The 21,286-nt window shown below is 31.0% G+C and overlaps 1 protein-coding gene across 1 annotated transcript in view; it reads left to right on the top strand.

Annotated features, from left to right (window-relative positions):
• Nucleotides 1-612: 612 nt before the first annotated feature.
• LOC115065719 (TNF receptor-associated factor 4) overlaps nt 613-21,286 on the top strand; it is a 25,199-nt gene continuing 4,525 nt past the window's right edge. Inside the window, exon 1 of the mRNA XM_049448273.1 lies at nt 613-1,395. Coding sequence (XP_049304230.1) covers nt 1,075-1,395 — 321 coding nt within the window. The 5' untranslated portion in view covers nt 613-1,074. The remainder of the gene's footprint in view (nt 1,396-21,286) is intronic.

The following is a 21,286-nucleotide window of genomic DNA, read 5'->3' as shown; positions in this document are numbered from 1 at the left end:
CTACAAAAATGTGTTGCTTACATACTAAATCCAATTACTATTCAATACAAGCAAAAACAAAAACCCCTCAGCACAAACACACCTCAAAAAGTCGAGAGAACAAACAAAAAGCCGGTCAAAACCTCTCAAAAATATGCGGCAAACAAAACAGCTGCAAAAGAAGAATTTCTTGTCAATACCTTTAAGCCAGTAGCCTAAATCGAAGCCTGAACTCAAGCCACAGCGCTCAGCTGATCAACAACACAAACAACTTGAATAACAACATTTTTCACACATTTTCTCACTGCCAACAACCGTTGATTCACAAAAGCGCTTGCGCACTGCCATACGACAGCATATATAGCGTACTCACTCACACTGATGTGCACTTCGCAGCGATCAACAGCGCGTGCAGAGAAGCATTGCGACGGTGGTGGTGGCGGCGTTTGTTTTTGTGCTTCGCTCACTACTGCCTGTTAACAGCGCTGTTAATTGACTGTTGCTGTATTTGCTGTGCTGTGGTTATTGTTGTTGGTGCGCTGCGTTTGCGGCCATCTGCCATTTATTGTATATTTCTGCGCTGCGACAGCGAAGTGTTGACGACTTGGCTCGTATTTGGGTGCAACATTTCACTTCATTACGTTTTTAACCAACGACGCGTACGGTTGATTCGAAAAAGTAGCGCCGGCATACGAAAATGTTAAGTAGTGATTTCGTGCAAACATGAAATTGACTTAACGTGAGTGTGTGTGTGGATAAGTGAAGTGAGAATATTTGGCAATTAAACATAAATTGAATACAATAAAGTGAGAAATAAATGACCAAATAGAAATACTGAAGTTAAAATTTATGCTTCTGAGTGATAAATCGACTGAGAAAAGAGTAAATATTTAAAAAAAAGTATCAAAATTGTATAACGAAAAACTTGTGAACAGTCCAAACTTGCACATTTACAACAGCAAACCAAAATTTAAATTCGAAAAACTTGTGCACAGTTCAAACTTTTTGTAATATTCGAGCAGTAAAGGCTTACAACATATTTACAACAACAAAGTGTGATTGAAACTTGTTTCAAGAAACGCTTGCACCACAAAAATGGTACGCAGTCTGGCACAGTGGACGAAAACCCTAAGTTTTCCTTCACGCCTCTCACCCAATCGCAATTCGAAAGATTGTAGCAACTTGAATACCACTAGTCCTGCACCGCCACCCACACCGCCCAGGAATAAAACCACAAACAACACCAGCAACAATAACAATTGTTCAACATCACGTTCCTCAACGTCCACGGTGTCATCTTCACACTCGAACTCAACGGCACCATCACCCACAACCATGGGCAACAACAGCGCCAACAGCAATTACAATGGCAATAACAACAAACATAATTTGCCCATCACGGAATTAGAGCAAATTGTGAGTATTAAAAGAAATTTAAAAGCATTGCAGTAGTTAGTCTAAGTAAAAAAGTTAAAACAACAACAACAGTGGCACCTTAACATATTTTCACGCAAGGTAGCGCCTCAGTGTGGCAGCAAGCTTGTGGTTCTTGTTGATTGACAGAAGCATTCAAGAATTCTCATGCATTCCTGCCCTGAACTGGGTTGAGCTGGGAATGCTGCGGCTGCCAAGAATGCATTCAATTATTATTAGGTTTATGTTTTGGTTTGGCGCAGGAATGCAGCGCATTTTTAGCTCAAGCTCAACATCAAGCATTGCCAATTAGTTCCGCCAGCTTTTCGATGCGAATTTGCTGTAAATCGGCGCTTGTGTTGAGCTCGTCTGTGCAGTAACTGCCTCTGTCTATCTAGCCATCTCTCACTATGCTGAGCTTGTGCATGAGTTGTCAGAAAAAAGCGTTCGCATATTTATGAAATGAAGTGTGACTTTATTGCAAAAAAATAAAAAGAAAAAAGAATTTCACCACATTCATGTGTGTTGACTCACATGCCTTCTTTGGACTTGATTGTGTGCCAAAGAGACCACGTTGTCTGTGCGAACCACTTGTGGGCGGTTATTTGAATGAAATGAGTGGTTTTTGGTAAGAGAAATTGGTTTGAATGAAGTTGTCAAAAAATCGAAATTAAGAAGTCAAGTATTTTGAAAGTGATATTTGGGAAAAATAACAGATTTTGATGAGAAAAAATTAAAAAGAAATATTTAATGAAAAATTAAATAAAATGTTTAATAATTAAAATAAATGAATAAAATTCTATAAATTGAAAAAAAAAAAATATATAATATATAAAATAATTTAAAAAATATGTTAAAATAAATAAAAAAAAAAATTGCTAATAATACAAATAAATAAAAGAAATAAAAGCAAAAAAACCTTTTAGCATATTTAATTAAAAATATATCATTAAAATATAAACTAAAATACAAATATATTAATATTCATAGTAAGATAAAAAATAAAAATACTTTATAAATAAAATCTCAAAATTGATACCTGATTGAAAAAATATACTAAATATAATTGAAAAAACAAAATAAATTATGAAATTAGTTTTTAGTCTCATTTTCATAATAGTTTGTATAATTTTTTATATATAAGCCGAGAGAACAAATTATACCACCAAAATCAATAATTTATAAAAAAAAAATTTAAAAGTTCAATAACTCTAAAACAATCAAAAAATTGCGCAAAATTAATCAACAAAAAGTTAATATATAAAATAAATTTAAAAAAATATAAAATTTTTTTTTTTTAATCGCTTTAAAAAATAAATTAAATAATATATTTTTGTTTATAAAATTCATATTTTGTCATAAAAATTATTAATAAAAAAAAACAATTAAATTAAATTAAAAATTAAATAAACTAAAAACTTTCAAAAAATTAAACAAAATTGTGTACCATATAAAATAAATAATAAGTTATAAAACAAATAAAATGAGTCTAAAAATTGGAAAAGGAAAAGTAGGCAAAAATAAACGAAATAAAATTTTAAAATAATTAATTAACATATTCAAATTAAGTATTATGCTACTAAAATTAATTATTTATGAAAAAAATATAATAAAGAAGAAAAAATCATATTTTGCGATAAAAATTATTAATTTATAAAAAAATTAAATTAAATTAATAATTAAAAACACTAAAAAGTTTCAAAAATTAAAACAAAAATAATTAAAATAAAATTGTAAGCTATATAAAATAAATAATAAGTAATAACAAACAAATAACATTGAAAAAAATTCAAACAAATCTAAAAATTAAAAAAAAAAAATAATTGATTAATTAAATTTTTGAAATATATAAAATAAACTTTAAATTAAATATTATTGCACTAAAATTAAGAATTAATAAAAAAATATTAAATTAAAATTTAATATAAAATAAAATATATAAAATAAATTTTAAAATAACTATAATAACTTAATTAAATTAAATAATATATTTTTTCATAAAAAACTCACTCATAATAATAACAAAAAAAAATATTTAAAAATTTAATAACGCTAAAAACTCAAAAAAAAAAGTAATAACAAATAGAAAAATTTTAGAACATATAAAAAAATTTTAACTACGAAAAACATTAAAAAACAAACTTAATAACTTAATTTAAATAAAACTAAAAATTTCGAACAAAATTGCGCAAAATTTAATTAAAACAAATAAAATGTAATCACACAAACGGCAAAACCTAAAACACCACCGCTAAATAAATAAATTAAAAACTTGAAAAATTAATCAGACACCCGAAGCTAACGCAAAGAAATGCATATGCAATAATAACAACAATAATTTATGCACAAAACCGGATGTGGTTTGTTTTTAAGCCATTACACACGGTCAATTTATTTAAAATATACAATATTTGCATACATATGTATGTATGTGAGTAATAAATATGTAAAAGTATTGTACCATTTCACTTTATGCGGAATTCAGCGCCGCCAACACGAACAGCAACAAATCCAAAACAGCTGTTGATACGAGTATCCAACCAAAATGTGTATCAAATTACTCAGCTCCTATGCAAATTGAGGGCAGCTGTCAATTAGCGATAAAATATATGCACATACATACATATACCACATTTATAAATGCATATGTGTGTGTTGGTATAGGTGTATAAATATATAAATTTGTGTGCTAGCGTTTATTTGACTTGATTTTGCCGGGCAAAAGCATAATAAACGCCATAGATAAGCGAAGGTAAATAACAACGGTACTTCTTATGGCCTAAATAAAGCATGCTAATGGCGGAGGGAGAAGATTTTTCTACGCATAAAGGCGAAGACATTTGTAGTAGGTTGCTACAGAAGTATGTCACGATAAGCAGGATTTTGAGTTGGGGGAGATAGTTAATGCGAGTGACCTAGAAATTTAACGGTAAAAAAACGGTATTTTTGGGTGTGTCTGGAGAGTAGGGGAAGAAGCGCAGAGCTAATTTAATTAGAATACATATTTGGAAGGATAGAAGTTCTTTTGATCGATGAAATTCGATAATTTTAATTTGACTTTTGGGAGTGTTTATGCAGTGCGGTGATAAAGCAAGTTGTGGCATGCAATCAAAGCTGTTTATTGACGTAATTTTCGCTTGCTTGAAATTCTCAACCGATTTATGCTATTTTTTCTTTTAAAAAGAGATTTTCTTTTAATGTTAAATTCTTATAAAAAGGATAATATTATAAAATCGTGAAAAATATAGAAAAATATCGTTAAAAAAATATTATTTTGGAAGCTAAGCACATATGTATTTTAGGCATATATATAACCGTTATCAATCAAATGTAGATATACATCATAATTAATAAATATGATAGCTATTTCAGAAAATATCCCATACTGTCATGATATACTATATATACATAGATACTAGGTAAATATATGTTTTTACATAAGTATATACCCCCTTTGCTGCCACAAATGTCATAAATTTTCCACCGTCAAACGCAATCGATTGCTATTTGTACAAGTTTTATCGCCTACGGAATTTCTGTGCATCAAAGCAGAGTCAATAAAGTTTATGCAGCCAAATGTAGCTATATTTTTTCTATACGTAGTATAAAAGTATATACATACATACATATAAAAAATGCTTGTGTTTACATTGTATGGCTGTTAATATGTGGCTACTGTGCGCATTTAAAGCCAAAAAAATGCAAACCATAAGTGAAACGTCAAGTCGCACATAACTATGGACATACATACACATATGCATATGAGTAAAATATAACATGTGTGTCGCAAACAAATAGTTTAAAGCAAGAAAAAACTAATTTTTTATTATTATTTTCACTTTATCGCTAGGCCGCTTATGTGGACTAAACAAATGCATTTTATCTAAACAGGCGAATGCATTTCAGTGAAAGATATCGGAAATTCCACATTTATTGCTTGCTTTTAATTTAATGCCAAACAAATAAAACCGTAAAGTTGTTTAAACATAGTGGCAACATTTTTTTATGCGCTACTGTAACGGAGATTATATGGGTGCATTTTTTGGATATTCAATATTTGTGTATGTATGTATGTAAAGGAATTTATACGAAAGGCAAAGAATGTGTTTAATGTGAAGCACTGAAGTTTGTTTACTTAGTTAGCGCTTTGATGACGGCGCGATAAAGAAATTTTAAAGTAAATAATTATTTTTTTTTAATTTATTCGGATTGTAATTAATTAAAAAATTATATTTACTTAAATTTTATTTTTAAAAATTAAATATGATTACAATTTGCTTCTCTTTTGATTAAAAAAAAAATTAAGTATAATCAATTTGTATTTTTCAATATAAGTTTTTTAATTATTTAAAGAATTATTTTTTTTAATATTTATAATAGTTGTAATTAATTTAAAATATTAAATTTACTCTATTTTTTTTTTAATTAAATATAATTACAATTTTTTCTTTTTTAAATTAAATTTTATAAAACTAAAATCAACTTTTTAATGTTAGTTTTTTATTTAAATATTTACTTTTTTTTAATATTTTTTTAATTGTAATTAATTAAAAAATTATATTTATTTCATTTTTATTTTTAAAAATAAAATAATTAAACACAATGAAAATTTGTCTCTTTTAATGTATTTTTTATTGTATTTAATTAAAACTTAATATTTTTCGTTAATTTAAAAAAATATATTACAAGCCGTCACAAAACATTTTGTTTAAAAAGATAAATTTAATTAATAAAAACAAAATGTATCTAATTAAAATTAAATTAATCGTTTTTAACATAAATAATTTTTTTAATTGCGATTAAAAAATTAAATTTGGTTAAATTAAATTCAATAAAAAATTTCAATTTTTTTTATTTTAGGCTTTTCTATCAAACAATCAACAAACAATAATTTTTTTATTTTTTTATTAAATTTAGTTTTTTCGTAAATTTTTAATTAACTCAAAATAAGTCATACAACATTTTAACCTACAACTTTTTAAGATAAAAAATTAAATTTAATTAATACCAATTAAAATTTAATTAATATTTTTTAAGATTGGGATTAAAAAATTAAATGCAATTAATTTTTTTTAAATTAAATTATATAAAAAAATAAAAAAAATGAGTTTAATTTAAAAAATTATATTTTCTTTGATTCTATTAAAATTAAATATAATTAAATAAATTAGTTTTTATTTTTAGTTTAGTTAGTAAATTAGTTTTTTATTTTTTAATTAATAACAGTGCGGTCATACAGTACATACATATGTACGTATATCACATCTATTTCGTACCTCTTCCAATTCCAAAATTTATTATGTGATGCGTTCACTGTAGCCATTAAAAAATAAATTGCATTTAGTGTTGTATATATGTTTAATTTGTTAAGTTTTTTCTTGAACAGCACTTCTCACACTTCGCTGACCTTTGCTTGCTCACAGATTAATAGCCGAAACAATTTAAATAATGCACAATATTATATGAAATTACACTTAAACGATTTCGCCTTGAAGTAACTTCATAAACAAGCAAATTAATATACTCCATAACATAAATACATGCAATAATACAATTTATTATATAAGACTTTATACATACATATGTATGTACGACATTTCAAAACTGTATGTGTGTGCGTTAATGATAATGTTAATGCTCCATTCATGGTGACAAATGGCTAGGTGTAATGTGCAGGGAAATGGCAAGTGATTATGTGCACACATACTTATGTACATATGTATGTATAGATGATACACAATGAATGGCAAATGTTTGACTCCATTTTTCTTTCATTTTTCAAGTGCAAAAATTGTATTAAAATAAAATAATGCAAACTTATATTTTATGAGTGGCAACTAAAAAGCAATAAAGCTTAAAGACGCATGCGTATTGACAAAATTTTCATGAAAAATTAAAACAAATTTTTCTATGAAGATAAAAAATATACATATGTATGTACATAAAAAATCAATATAAATCAAGTGTTTTAAAATTAATTAATTGAAATTACTTTTTTTGATTAAAAATAAAATTTTATTTGGTAAAAAAAATTACTAGAATACATAATTAATATTTCAAAAATTAAAAAAATTAATTTTTTCAAAATTAAAAGAAAACAATTTTTAATTAAAAAATTTTCAATTAAAAATACAATGTAAATTCTTCAATCCTGATGTTGGAATAAAAGTAATTACTTTTTAATAAAATAAATTTTTTAAATAAATTTAATTTAAATTTAAATTTATAATAAAATTAAACATAAAATACAATTTTAATTAAGAAAAAATTAAATTTTCAGAAAATCATAAAATAAATTAATTTTGTAAATTAAAAAAATATATGCAAGACACATATGAACATGTACATACATATGTATGTATGTATATAAATTAAACTGCGATAGATTTTTCTTATTTTTCACTGTCTTTTAAAAACTATGTTAGAACTACCCTAAAACAAAAATAAATCAACATTACGTTAATATTGAAATCTCGCACAAATTTTCATAAGAAAAAACATTAATACCGTTAACCTGCCACTATTCACACACTTGTGCCACGTTTTTCACACCATCTTGGCGACACATGTTTCAATCTTCATACTACTGCCTGTGCATATCACAACTTTGATGGGAAGATCATACCGAACAGACCCTTTTGTTGCCCCTTTGGCAGCCTGACGATTGCTGCTGCTCAGCATGACAAGCATATTGAATCGATTTGTGAGGAGTGCAATGACAGAGCGGGAGCAGACGCATATGCAAGCGCATATGTATGTACATACTTCTATGCATACACTTAGATAGGTGTATGTTTGTCAACAGCGCGGAGGCGCGGAGGAGTTTATTAAACAAAAATCTGGTGCTGCAGGATGTCAACGCTCGGCTGCTGCAACAGACAAGTGCTGCTGTGTGGTGTGAGGAAACATGTGCATTTATGGTATTGTCATTGATATTGAATATTTCTTTTGGGATATTTATAAATTTTAATATTTTTTGTTGTGTCTGCAAAGATTTGATGGTATATGTGTGCAGCTATGCGTGCAGTCTTTCAAGTTTCCGGTGCGGCGCAGTGAGAAAAAAAATCATTGCCGCCATGTGTTGTTGCACACACACGCACTCAGCAACAACTTATACAACTTTCTTTGAATTCTATTGGTTTTAAAGAGCATTGCTTTGCTGTCTGCGGCTCCTTTTTTTCTAGCAACACCGCCAAGACACAACTCACAAGCTGAGGAATGCATAAATCCATATTCATATGTGTGTGTGTGTGTGCGAGCGGAAGTTATGCTGTTTACAGTTAGTTGGCATTTATTTTCTTCATTTAATGACGCTGCGAGTTTACTTTACCGCTCGCTTGTTTTTATTGTCATCTTCGTTCTCGTACTTGACATCAATAATAATGAATTGCTTAAAGTCATTCGCATAAAACTGCTCAGTGTGTGGAGTATAGACAATTCAGTTTAGGTCTGCTATCTTAAGGCATCAATTAAGCGCTAGAATGCATATTTGGCTTACAGAAAAGTATTATCGCCCAAACCGACTAGTGTCAAGTGCCCAACCCACGAGACATTCTAAAATACTTAATCAAGGTGTCGGTTTCGCAAGACTACAGAGCGATGCTGTCGGCGTCACATAAATTATTAGCATTCAAATGGAGAGACAATGCAAGCGAGAAGACGTGACCTGTAGGAAAAATTATGAGCAAGTGACAGAATGGTTATGTTTTTATATGACAGAGAATTTTAAAGTATTATTGAAAAGTGTTGCGAATTTTTGATTAAAAATTTTTGGATTAAATATTATTTGATATTTATTTTGAATTTTCGAAATTTTGGAAAAAAAAAATATTTTAAAGTTTCGGACTAAAAAAAATTGAAAATTTAAAATTTAAAATTGATTTGCATTTAAAAAAATACTTCTTTTAATTAAGACTTTCGGTATTGAAAATAAAAAATTTAATTTTAATATCAATTCAAGTATTTTTAACATTATACCTTACCCTCCCTTCCCTTAATTACCGCTAATTTCAATTATTTACCATTACCAACACCCTGCCTTCCCCCTTTTCCCACTCAATCAAAAACCAGTACCAACTTTTGTCTCAGTCAAAAATTTCCTACAGGCCCTGTATGCGCAGATTAGTGGTGTAGGTCGTTCGCACACACGATGCACCGCAAATGCCAAAGTTTATAGACACTATGGAATGTTAGCACACTGGCCTGCAGCCAGCAGCCACAAACCATCGGGCACCAGCAACAGCAATAGCAACAACAACACCAGCAAAGGCACCAGCAACAGCAACAACAACACCAGCACAACGAATTGTTGAACGGCAAACGCTAAAATGCTAAACTATAAACGTCAGTTAGCAGCCACAGTTATATGTGGCAACAACGCCAACTATGAATGTGCGACTTGTGGCGTCAGTTAGTTAGTGGCGAATCAACAGCACAGGCATGTACACGCATACAAACATATACTAAATGCACATGAATTATGTAATGTTGCACGTTGCACTGCGCCAACCTGCTGACTACCAATTGCTATTGTTGTTGTTGCCGCTGGTGCTGATATTTTATCGTCTCAAGTAAACGCGCTTGGGAAACAAGTTTGCCCCGCATGGCAAATTCTTGAGCGGCGGCTGTTGCAAGGCAACAAAAGTCAAACAACATTCAAATGCTGCCGACAGTAGGTGCGAGTAACACAATAACAAGAGCAACAACAACAGCAAGACGTTTACAAAGAGAAAAGCTGTTCAACAGCAATATACCATGAACAGCTGTAGGCAACAACAAAAAGCAAAAACAAAAAAATAAAATAAAATAAAATGGAAAATTGTGCGAAAAACTACAACACACAGCGATTCTTTTGTGCATTACAAATGGCTGTTTGTTGTTGGTAGCCTCGTACATCCTTGCAAAGGCAAACAAGTTCCACTTTTTCTTTTGCCGCCGCTGGTTGTGCGCAACTTTGATTTTCGCATTCCAATGTGCTGTTTTCTTTTCAATTATTTGTGAACTGGAAGTTGGTATTGAAAACTGAAATTTTAATGAAAATATAATTCTCAGCAGCTTTATAAATGTCTTCTAGACAATTACTATTTAGATATACCTACTATATGGGATTTTATATCTAAATGTCTGAAAGTGATGAAATATTTTCATTCGTCAGCCAAAATTCAGAATATTAATAACAGTGACCCTATAGACTGGTCTGATCTCTGCTCAGGGCTTTCTCAGAAGGCTTTAAACTATGATTTTTGCGGGTTAAGCCTTGCTACGCTTTAAAATTTAATCTTACAGCCGTTATTCTTAATGAATATCATCTTCTGCACCGAATATTATTAAGTTTTGGAAACATCTCAGTCCAGGAAAACCTTAAGGATTATGTTTGAGGTTATGATTTGAAGATTCAAGCATTACGTTGTCTATTGAACTACATATAACACAACCAAAGCAAATCGAAATATCCAATTTCTAAGTTTACAAGTTTCCTCTATCATGCTGGTTTCGAGAACATAAAACGTTTTTTTATTTGGGAGTTTGAGTTTATGATTTAAAGATTCGGTATCGTCGGGAACTACGGACTCTATCCAATTTCGAAAACATATAACGGTTTTTTTATTGAGAAAAATCTTCTGAAATCTCTAAAATCATCTAAACGGTTAAAAACAGTGACTTGTGACATAAAATTTCTGAAAACCCGTAGTATTAATGTTTTGCGGTTTTGAGATTAAATAACGACTTTTTAATTGAGAATAATATATCGAAAATCGTCTAACCATTCAAATCACTACTCTTTACTATTCGCAGCTAAAGCTTACAAAACTCACTAAAAGTACAGTTATTAATTTGAAAAAATTGCTGTTTGAAAACATTCTTGAAACAGAAAATCAAAAAACGCGGAAAATATTATTCAGAAGAGCAAAAACCGCTTATTAACTTGGAAAAAATATGAAAAAAATGTTTTTAAAACATTTTTGAAACAGAAAAATCTAAAAACAACGAAAAATTATTATTAGAAACAAAAAAAGGTTTACGAAAATGTTTTTGAAAACATTTTTTGAAACAAAAAAATTAAAAAAAAAACAAAACAAGGAAAAAATTATTCGAAAACAATACTAATAATAGGAAAAATACTAACATTTTCATTATGCGGAAAATAACGAAGTGGTATTCGAAAACATAATTATTTCCGGTCGAAATTTGCTTCCTAACAATTTTGAAAAATTGTAATAAAATATTAGGAAACTACGTTTTTTAAAACGATCAGCAATAAAAATCTACAAAATAATAAAAAAATCTATAATCTATTAAACAAAAACAATAAAAAATTAAATAAAACTTATTGGAAGTAAAACAAAAGATTTACTGATATACTAGATATATAATACAATGTATGTACATATAGTGTAGATTCTAGATGATAATCAACATATGTATGTATGTAAACCCAACCAAAATGCTAATATCCCAGACAGCATATTTACAATACAGCACCGCACAGCACGCTGCAGACTGACAGACGAACAGGCAGTTCCAAAAACATAAGCAAAAAACTGCAGCCGCCTAGTCCATAGATTTGCCATTACTAAAGCAAAAACGAAAAAAAAACTAAAACTGTTGTTTGGAGAAAAATGCCTGCATACTTCAATGCTACCCTAGCAAACCAATCAACCAAAACCTATAAAAAAGGTAAAAATATTTATAAAAGAGTAGCTGCGGTGTCCACGCACGAGGCACTAGGCCATTAACTTCAGCTGATTACATGCTGCTGCTGCCAACGCTGCTGCTACTGCTACTGCAGTGAATGAACTGTAAAAGAATGCATTTTGTATGCATAGCCTGTATGCGCATTGTTGTTGTTGTTAACAACTAAGTATGGAGGAAAAAGCAAAAGAAAACCAGCAACCGCGTGTACTTGCATATGTACATATATACAGTTATGTGTGTATGTGTTTGGAAAATAACTGCAAAAGGGCAGCTGCAGCCAACGCACCTTCGAAGAATTTTCAATTACATTGTTTGCAGCTTGCTACATGCTTTATTTCCTATACATGGGTTTTTGTAGTCAGCAGTTTTAACATTTCTCATTTTTTTGTATCGATGTATATGTATATTAATAGTATATTGCTGCAGTTACATGTGCGTTGCATAGCCTGTCGATCGCCTCGTACTTAGTAGACGAAAGTGTTGTTGGCGTAACGCATCGAGCAATGTGTTTAGAACACGCACTCTTGTCATTTCCGCTTCACAATTACATAAGTACAACAAACCAACCGTTGCACTTCCTCATTTGTGTTGATCCAACTGCCTAACCTGCATTCACTGCTCGATCATATTTTATTATTTTCGTTGCCACATGCACCCGGTTACCTGCTTGAGGCATGCCAAGCGCCTACTCGTCAAGTCACTCATGTCAATTGCCTTTTTCTTTTCTTTCAAAGCCACTAATTTATTAACTTTTGCCTAGGTGTCTTTATGTGGTAGTTAGTCGTGTCTACTTTGCTAAGTATTATTGGTTAATTTGTCTGCCTATTTTTGTGTGTAATTTCTGAAATTTACTGGGGCCTCTCAATAAGTTGAGAAATAATGCTGGCGCCACTAATTATCTGCTCGTATATTAAAATTAATTTTGTGTATACAGAAAGTTGAAAAATTGCTTTATGGATAAATATATGATAGGTTTCTCTCGAGAAAAATATATTTCGATAATTTTTAAGGGCAAACTTCTCTCTTATCTCTTCGCATCCCTCCTTCGAATAGACCCCTTTTTGCTCGCTAATGTGCTCTCTGCTCTCTTGTAAAAATGTAAAAAAAAAAAAACCATCCACTCAAAACGAACAGCTGATCGTCAAGGAAAAAAATGTAAAGCTTCGGCTTTCAAGATCCGATTAATGTTGTTTAAAATATGCCATGTATACATACAAAAGCTGATGGAGCAGAAAAATATTCACACCGGCAAGAAAGAAATCAGAGATCTACAACGAAATCGCATTAAAGACAACATATCAAAAATTAAAAGCAAACAAATATTATTTAAGCATTAAAAAATGAAGAGCAACAGAATTTATTCATTCGCAATTTAGCAGAAGTAAGGACAAACGTAAAGTAAAACAAAATAAAAATAGCGGCATAAACAAGTTTGGCAGAAATGTACAGAAAACAAAAAAAAAACATGAAGCCAAAAACAACATTTCATCGATGCAATTGTGGGCAGTAAAGTAAAGCAAAAGCAGAAACTGGTAAAAACGAAACAAAGGCAATGCAAAGCATCAACTTAATTGAAGCAGCTGAGACATTCAACTACTTTTGGTGGAACCAAAAGCAGAAGCAGCTGATTCGCCACTGCACAATGTGCAGCTCCAAAGAACAGGTAACCAGCAATCAACTGAAAGAAGCAGGAGAATATGTATGTACATACATATGTATGTAAGTATATGGGCGATTGGGATTTGATGCAGTTGAAAATAAATTAAAGCAAGCAAGCGCCAGCCATAATAACTTGTGTGTACTTCAATAAAAATAAAATAGAATTTAATTTAAAATCAAAAAATTCGAACACACATACATATGTACATACATACATACATATGAGCACATACATACAAATATGCAACCAAATAGGGCTGTGTAATCAGTGTACTCAGTAACAGCAGCAGAGGGCGACAACAGTGCAGCAGCAATGACAAGTGCCCCACCGTTTACATATTTATTTTTAACTATTTTCTATTTTTTTTTTCTGCAAAGTCCGAATGTTTGTGAATACTTTTTCATTTGATATCAATTGCAAATATCAGCATTTGTGTTTAATAAAATATTTTTATTCATGTTAAAACCGACTTAACAGTCTCCGCGCACATTTTTCTCACACTCCAGCTACAACAACAATATTTATTTACGCCAGTTCCTCACCTTTACAACCATACAATCTAGATTTATTTGTTTTTAATTTTGACTTTTGATTTTCATAGTTAAATGCAGCAGTGGCTGTAGCATGTCGAAACATGTTTACTGCATGCTGTGAGAGCATTGAGCGAATAATACTGCAACAGTTGTTGCGAAAAAAACTACAACTACTTTGCAGTTATACAGGTACGAAATGCAGCAGCTGCTGGTGTGACTGTGCTCACCTGCTTATTTACAATAACAACAGCAAGAGTATGGCAGGGCAATACAAGAAAATGAAATTGTCAAACAGGTTAAATGTAAACTGCCGACTGCACAATAACAGAACAGTGGCAGAATTTATAATAACAGTATCAGTAAATGTTAATGACTACATTTAACTTGTAATGGACAGCTGCATGTCGTCGTCGTCGTACTTCCTTTTTCTTGTCGTTTGTTGTGCTCAATCGCAATTATGCTGACGCTGCAGTATTGAACGTATGAGAAAAATCTAAAAACAGGTAGTGCGCTGTAGTTCTTTATTTTTCATGTAGAGGTAAGATGTTATATACTGATTGGAAGCAGAAAAACTGCTAAATGCGAATTTCACCATCGATTGAAATGTGAGAATTTGTTTTTTATGTTATAAATTCAGTTCTAATAAATAGATAGATAATTATCGATATTTAAACACACATTTATGAAATATGCTACATTGAATTAAAACAAAAAAATGAATTATGTTTGCGATTTAAACAGAAGAAAATTTTAAGCAGTTAATATATTCTGCAATTTCATTTGTAAATGTTGATTACTTTAAATTTAGATATTTTCTTGCACAAAAATTGTGTAAACATTTTTTTACTGTTTTTTTTATTTCTTGCTATATGCAATTCTGCAGTTTTTTCGTGGCGCCTCGTCTTAACCGCATATAAAATTTTTTGCTTTTGGTCTCCCAAGGCTAACTACCAGCTACGCAAAAACAATTGCTTACTGACATACTTTCAGCTTGTAAGACATAATTGCACTGGTAGAAAAAGCGTTAAAAGTACATGCCACAATGTGGCAGGTTAGTGTCGGCAATAAACACTAAAATAACTAACATATAGAAAAAAATTACAAAGTTATGAAAAACTTAGCAAAAACTAACGATTTCAATGACGCGTTTTTTTTATGAAAAATCGCATATATCAAAATTAAAAAATATAAGTATAAAGGCCAGCAATTAGCTTAAAGTCCATGAAGACTTTAAGCCATATTTACAGAATAAATATTGTAAAAAAATGAGAAAGCATGTTTAATAATTATTTTCGTTGCCTAAAAAGGTTTGACTGAGCAAGGTGCATGTATCATTTTTTTTAACTAGGCGCAATTCGTCAAACATTAGAGAGTAGCGAATCGAACAAGCAACTAACATAAATCAAATATATCCTTTAAATGAGGTACTTAACAGTACGACTTGAACTCAATTTATACGCCAATTATTTGACTCGAGAGCGCATCGAAAACGGTTAATTTTTGAATGCATAGAATTAATCACGGAAGTGAATGTCTGAAAACTGTTAAACAAATTTAACAGGATTAATAAATATTTATAATGTCTATTACAAATAAACATAATTTTAGATTAGAATGCTCATAAATCGATTTGCTAAACTAAACTGAAAAATTCTGAAGTTCGCCAGCAAAAATTTTTTAACTAGCCAGTTGGCATCTACTGACTTCCGCCGGAAACAATATTCTACTTAATTAGCATCATTTAAAGCTATTAGAATTTATTCAAATTTAATACCAAACCAAAATACATACATATGTATATGTATATTAGTGTGAAGCTGCAAGGCATTTGCTACAACAATTTACCTGTTTATTTGTACAACGCCTGCCTGCCAAACTTTAACAACAACACACTGCCGACATGAGTAGTTGAGCCAAAGCATTTTAACGAGATTTCATGGAAATTCGAGTGTGGGAAGATTTTCGACAAGGCAAACAAAACAAGTTACAATTTAGCAACAACAACAGTAAACATTACTTATTAAAAGCTTAGTTAAATTAAATTACCACTAAGTGATCAACGCTGTGCGCCAAGTTAGGACGCCTGCGGCGGCAATTAACATGGCTTTAACAAAAAAAGTAAGAAATTATGGAACAAAACAAAACAGCGTTAAGTGAGTAAAGGGAAATTATGCTAATAGGAAGTGTACATATACACGTATGTAAGCATTTTTATACGAAGAATAAAAGCTACCAAAAGATTAGCTCACTTCATAGCTCATGCCAACGCTAGCTGTAAACTAGTTGAATACATAGAAATCGACATGTTGCACTTGTTAACTAGCGAACAAATTTAAGCAAAGAAACATGCGCCAGTTGCCCAAAAGGCGGGCTTAATAATTGTCTTCCAAGGCTGGAATTTGTTAAATCAACAAAACCGCCCAGCCCAAAGAGCAGCTCAGCAGTGTTGGAATGACGCATAGCGCACGTGTTATTCACCACAAATGGTGGCTGGGAATAATATTAGTGGTGTTTTGGCTGTCACGCCTCCAAAAAACGCCCTATATACGCCCCTCGTATGAAAAAAGGTTAATATATTATTTTTGCCGACTTTTTTAGTAATTAACAAATGAGGAGCTCAAAGTATTTGGCAAACAAATGAGGAAAGTAATGGAGAGAATGTGATAAGATCCGATACTGTTAGAAACTTAAACTTTGTGTGAGATATTTGAGTGTAAGCGACCCAAAAATAGTTGAATTCATATGAAAAATTTAGAGGGAATATCTCATAACACCAAAAAGCTGGTTATGTACCCAAAAAGTCAAGAATCCACTTAATCTTAGTATCTAAACTCAAGAAAAATATGTATTTGAAATATATAGGATTTGCATTTTATATTTTTTTCCAAAACATGATCAATTTCTTGAATTTCTGGAATTTTGAGACTTTCACAGCTTCGACTTCTGAAATTTTCCAACAATAATTATTCCAAAAAGCTCATAAAAATTAAAGAAAAAAATATTATGTTATATAATATATTCTTAAAAATAATTTTTATTTCTAAAAGTTCATAAAATAAAAAAAAAATAATTATATAATCAATTTCTTCAAATTGTTCGAAATATTTGACAAAATTTGACAAACTGAAGCCATTATGGAGATGAAACCCTGCCTATAAACCCCATTAAAATGTATAATTACTAATAACAAGCTTGTAATTTAGTAATCGAATTCAAAAATATGTAAACATTTTAGAAAAATAACGAAGTAAAATTAAAAAAATCATATTCTAATCAAGAAATCTAAAAAATCATAATCTATAATGAGCTCCCAAGTTAGAATCCAAAATAAATTTAATCAAATCTTGTGTAATCTCAATTATAGCATGTCACTCTAAAAAATACCTCATAAAATTCCACTACGAACTTCCAATTAAGCCCTCTTCTATTTTAACACACTACCGTTGGCTCGGCCTCCTACTTTGTTTTTGGTTTTATTAAGCATTTTATTGCCACTCCGGACTCAAGTGCACATTTTTCACATTAATTAATGGCAGGCGCATTTATGGCTTCAAATGACAACAAAAATATTACATGCTTCTAAAAACAAGAAAGCGCAACAGACATTAAAGTTGAAAAAAGTAAAAAAATAAAATTAAAAATTTCATTGGAAATTTAAAGTTTTATACACAGCAAGCTAACGCTACAAACATATTTAGCTAAGAATGCTAAAAATTACCCACTCAAAGAATTGAGACAACAATTGAAGAGGCAGCGCGTCAAGTCAATCAGCTTTGCATGGGTCTCCGGGGCATAATTTGAGACGCTGCGCTGATACGTATATGCGACTAATCAAACGCGACCACAAAAACGCATTCTCAAGCGCATGCAAGGCATTGATCTTGTACTCGTTGTTGTTGTTGTTGCTGAAGGCATTAAAATCGAGTGGCTGTCATGCTTCTAAAAGGGTGCAACATTTTAAGTGCCACTTCGAGCGGCGAACGAGGGAAATGCGGCAAACTTAGTAGGTGACGCCGTAGGAGATATGATATGTTAGAAATATAAGTTTAATGTTTTTATAAGCAAATTATGTGGCTGTCCCAGCATAAGAAAGAATTTCAACTAATTTTAGGCGCAAATGTCTATAGCACATTTTTGTTGTTGTTGAGTAGGCTGTGGCATTTGTGCTTTGATTTCAAATATATTTGCTTATTTATGCTGATATTCTTCAATATTTTTTTTTGAAATCGAAAGTCAATGGAGTTTCATTGTTTCGATTTCCGCTGCGTGTTGTGCACCCCCCTCAAGAATGTCTAAGAAACTTTGATCAAACAAATTAACATAAATTGAAATTCCCGCGAGGGCACTAAGTGTGTATGCGTGTGTTTATTGTCTGATCGTGTGCTTTTGAAGATAACACTAATAAAGTATGCAAACAAATTTGTCGCTTGTATAAATAATTGTTGGCTTTTTGTCAGCTTGGCATGTGGTTGCTTTCCCCTCTTTTTTTTGTAAAATTTTCAACGGAAGTGCAGAAAAAAAGTAGAACAAAGTCAAACACACGTGGTACGGATGCATTATCCGGAGGCTTTGATTTATGTTTTTGTAAATTAAAAGTCAAAGAAAATATTTGTTTGGTTAGGTATTGTCAATAAGTTGAAAATGCAGCTGCTCTACGTCAAGAAATATGAATGGAAAGTAGTATTTAGTAGTTATGGGTATTATAAAATGTCACAGAGACCTTATTTTATGCTAGAATAAGTATTTTATGCTAAAATAAAAATATAATAGGCATCTAAAAGTAAAAATTTTTCGACGAAAATCTAGAAAAATCGGAAATTTCTAATATTCAAAAAAATCAAGACACACACCACATTCAATTAAGGTGTGAAACTTGACTAAATGTGTCAAGGCTGCATGTGAGCGACTGCAACGATAATTTCTCTCCTAACGGTAACAGCAACGGACCCAGATTTTTATCCCAAGTAATGTGAACTCGTCAGAACTCCGCCACTACAAATATAACAACATTATTTTTTTCTCTTCCGCCACATTAAAACTTTTATTCTTTGCGACAGGAAGTGCAATTCTATATAAATTTCTCCAACAAGTAAAAAAATTAGTACAACTATTGACATTAATCCAGCCAATCTGGCAAACTTGCAACAATAATAACAATTTTTAAGTCTTGCAAATGGGTGCTGTTACAAAAACAACAGTTGCTTAAGCAACTTCTTACTTTATTTGCACTCTTTTTTATCATTTATTTCACTAATATTCTCTTTCCTGCCAAATGTGTTAATTAAAGACGCAATGCAAGATTTAAGAGCAAGCGAGAATACTTCGACGAAAAGATTTTTTGCCTTCATTTTTATAAGCTTATGAATGTTTGGTTATGCTGTTGTCATGTGGCGTCGCAATTTATCAAAACACTGCCGTATGGTCGCCTGCCTGCCCATGCTGCTGACAGTCGCCTTGGCTACTACTTTTTGCTTGCAGGAACTGCTTTAGCAACTACAACGACTTTGAGCTCCGCCTCTAAGCTTCAACTGAGCGCAAACCATAGATAAGGTCAATTAAAAAAGGCAACCGGAAATGTTTGTCACTCGCTGGCGACAAAGACGACAAGCGCCCGCCACAAATGCGTGTGACAGCAAAAGTAACAACAATCATTGCAGATGTGCTGTGTAAGGGCAAATTAATTGTTGCTGCTAGTTGACCTTTTTAACATGAAAAAGTTAAGATTTCGCCTTTCTTTATATTTGTTGTAGAAGTTGTAGGGATTTGAAAATATTACATTAAATTTTGCTAAAAAAAAAAGTCGCAAAAAATATTATTCACTTCCATTTGTAGCAAAATCTTCACTTATGCACTTAAGTTGAATATTAACGCTTCCCCACAATTTTTTATCACATTAACATATAGTTTTTTATGTCCTCTCCTATCAATTTATGCCGACAACAGAAAAATTGCAACGCATTTCTTATTATCAGCGGGAAAAAGTCACAACTGCATCGCATTCAGCGAACACCCGCATTTTTTTGCGGCTTTACGCCTTTAACAGCTGGCCGACAATACTTTATGATAGCAAATCTCTTGATTCGCGTGCTCATTACGGCGCTTTTGTAGTTTTTGCGCATTTATTTGAGTTTTTTTTCTCTTTGTTTTCGCTTTTTTGAATTTAAACTTCATATCTTTCATTTCATAAAATTAACCGGATGTGGTGGTTGCACTGACTTACATTGTGCACCACAACTCCCCATTTGCATTGCACTGCAGCATACAATAACATTACATACTTATGTTAGCACTGTAGGAGCAGCAACCGGTATATCTTATACATATGTATACAGTGCACTCTTCCCCTAGCGAATTGGCACTTAAAAGCATGAGCTTGCAATTTACTTTGATTATATTTCATTTGTTATTTCTGTATATTCATTTTTTAACCTTTTGTTGTTATATTATGCATATTACTCGTTGAGGCTAGCTGCTTGCATATTCATTAATAAATTTAACTGAAATGTTACAGCAACATACAATTATGTTGACCGTGTCTCTGCTGTTATACAGCACGAGACCCTCTCAGTAGCTGGTTAGCGGCCGGCATTTCATTTACAACAGCAAGTATGTAATTTACGTAGTTCATAAATATGTAATTAAAGAGATATTTAAAGTCATAAGGAGAGCTCTATAGAGTTGAAGAAAATGGAAATAAAATTTAAAATACAATTAAATGGAATAGAAGTAAAATAAATAAATAAGTGAAAAAATTAAAATAAAAAATAAAACTACGTAAAATTAAGTAAAAAAATAAATAAAATAAAGAAAACAATATAACAAATTTAACGAAATAAATTATAAAGAATAAAAATTTCGAAATGTATTATTGTTTTTTAACATAATCAAGTGCAGCATAATAAAATTTAAAAGTAATTAATGCAATCGTTGCCATGAAAAATATTCGATGCCAACAGTAAGAATAACTCGTCAAATGAAGACCCTGTTTAGGGTATAATAAAGAACA

This window comes from Bactrocera dorsalis, chromosome 1 (genome assembly GCF_023373825.1).
Source record: "Bactrocera dorsalis isolate Fly_Bdor chromosome 1, ASM2337382v1, whole genome shotgun sequence".
Taxonomy (NCBI): Eukaryota; Metazoa; Arthropoda; class Insecta; order Diptera; family Tephritidae; genus Bactrocera; species Bactrocera dorsalis.
The sequence above is the reverse complement of the archived record's forward strand: the minus strand, read 5'-3'. Positions and strand labels throughout refer to the sequence as shown.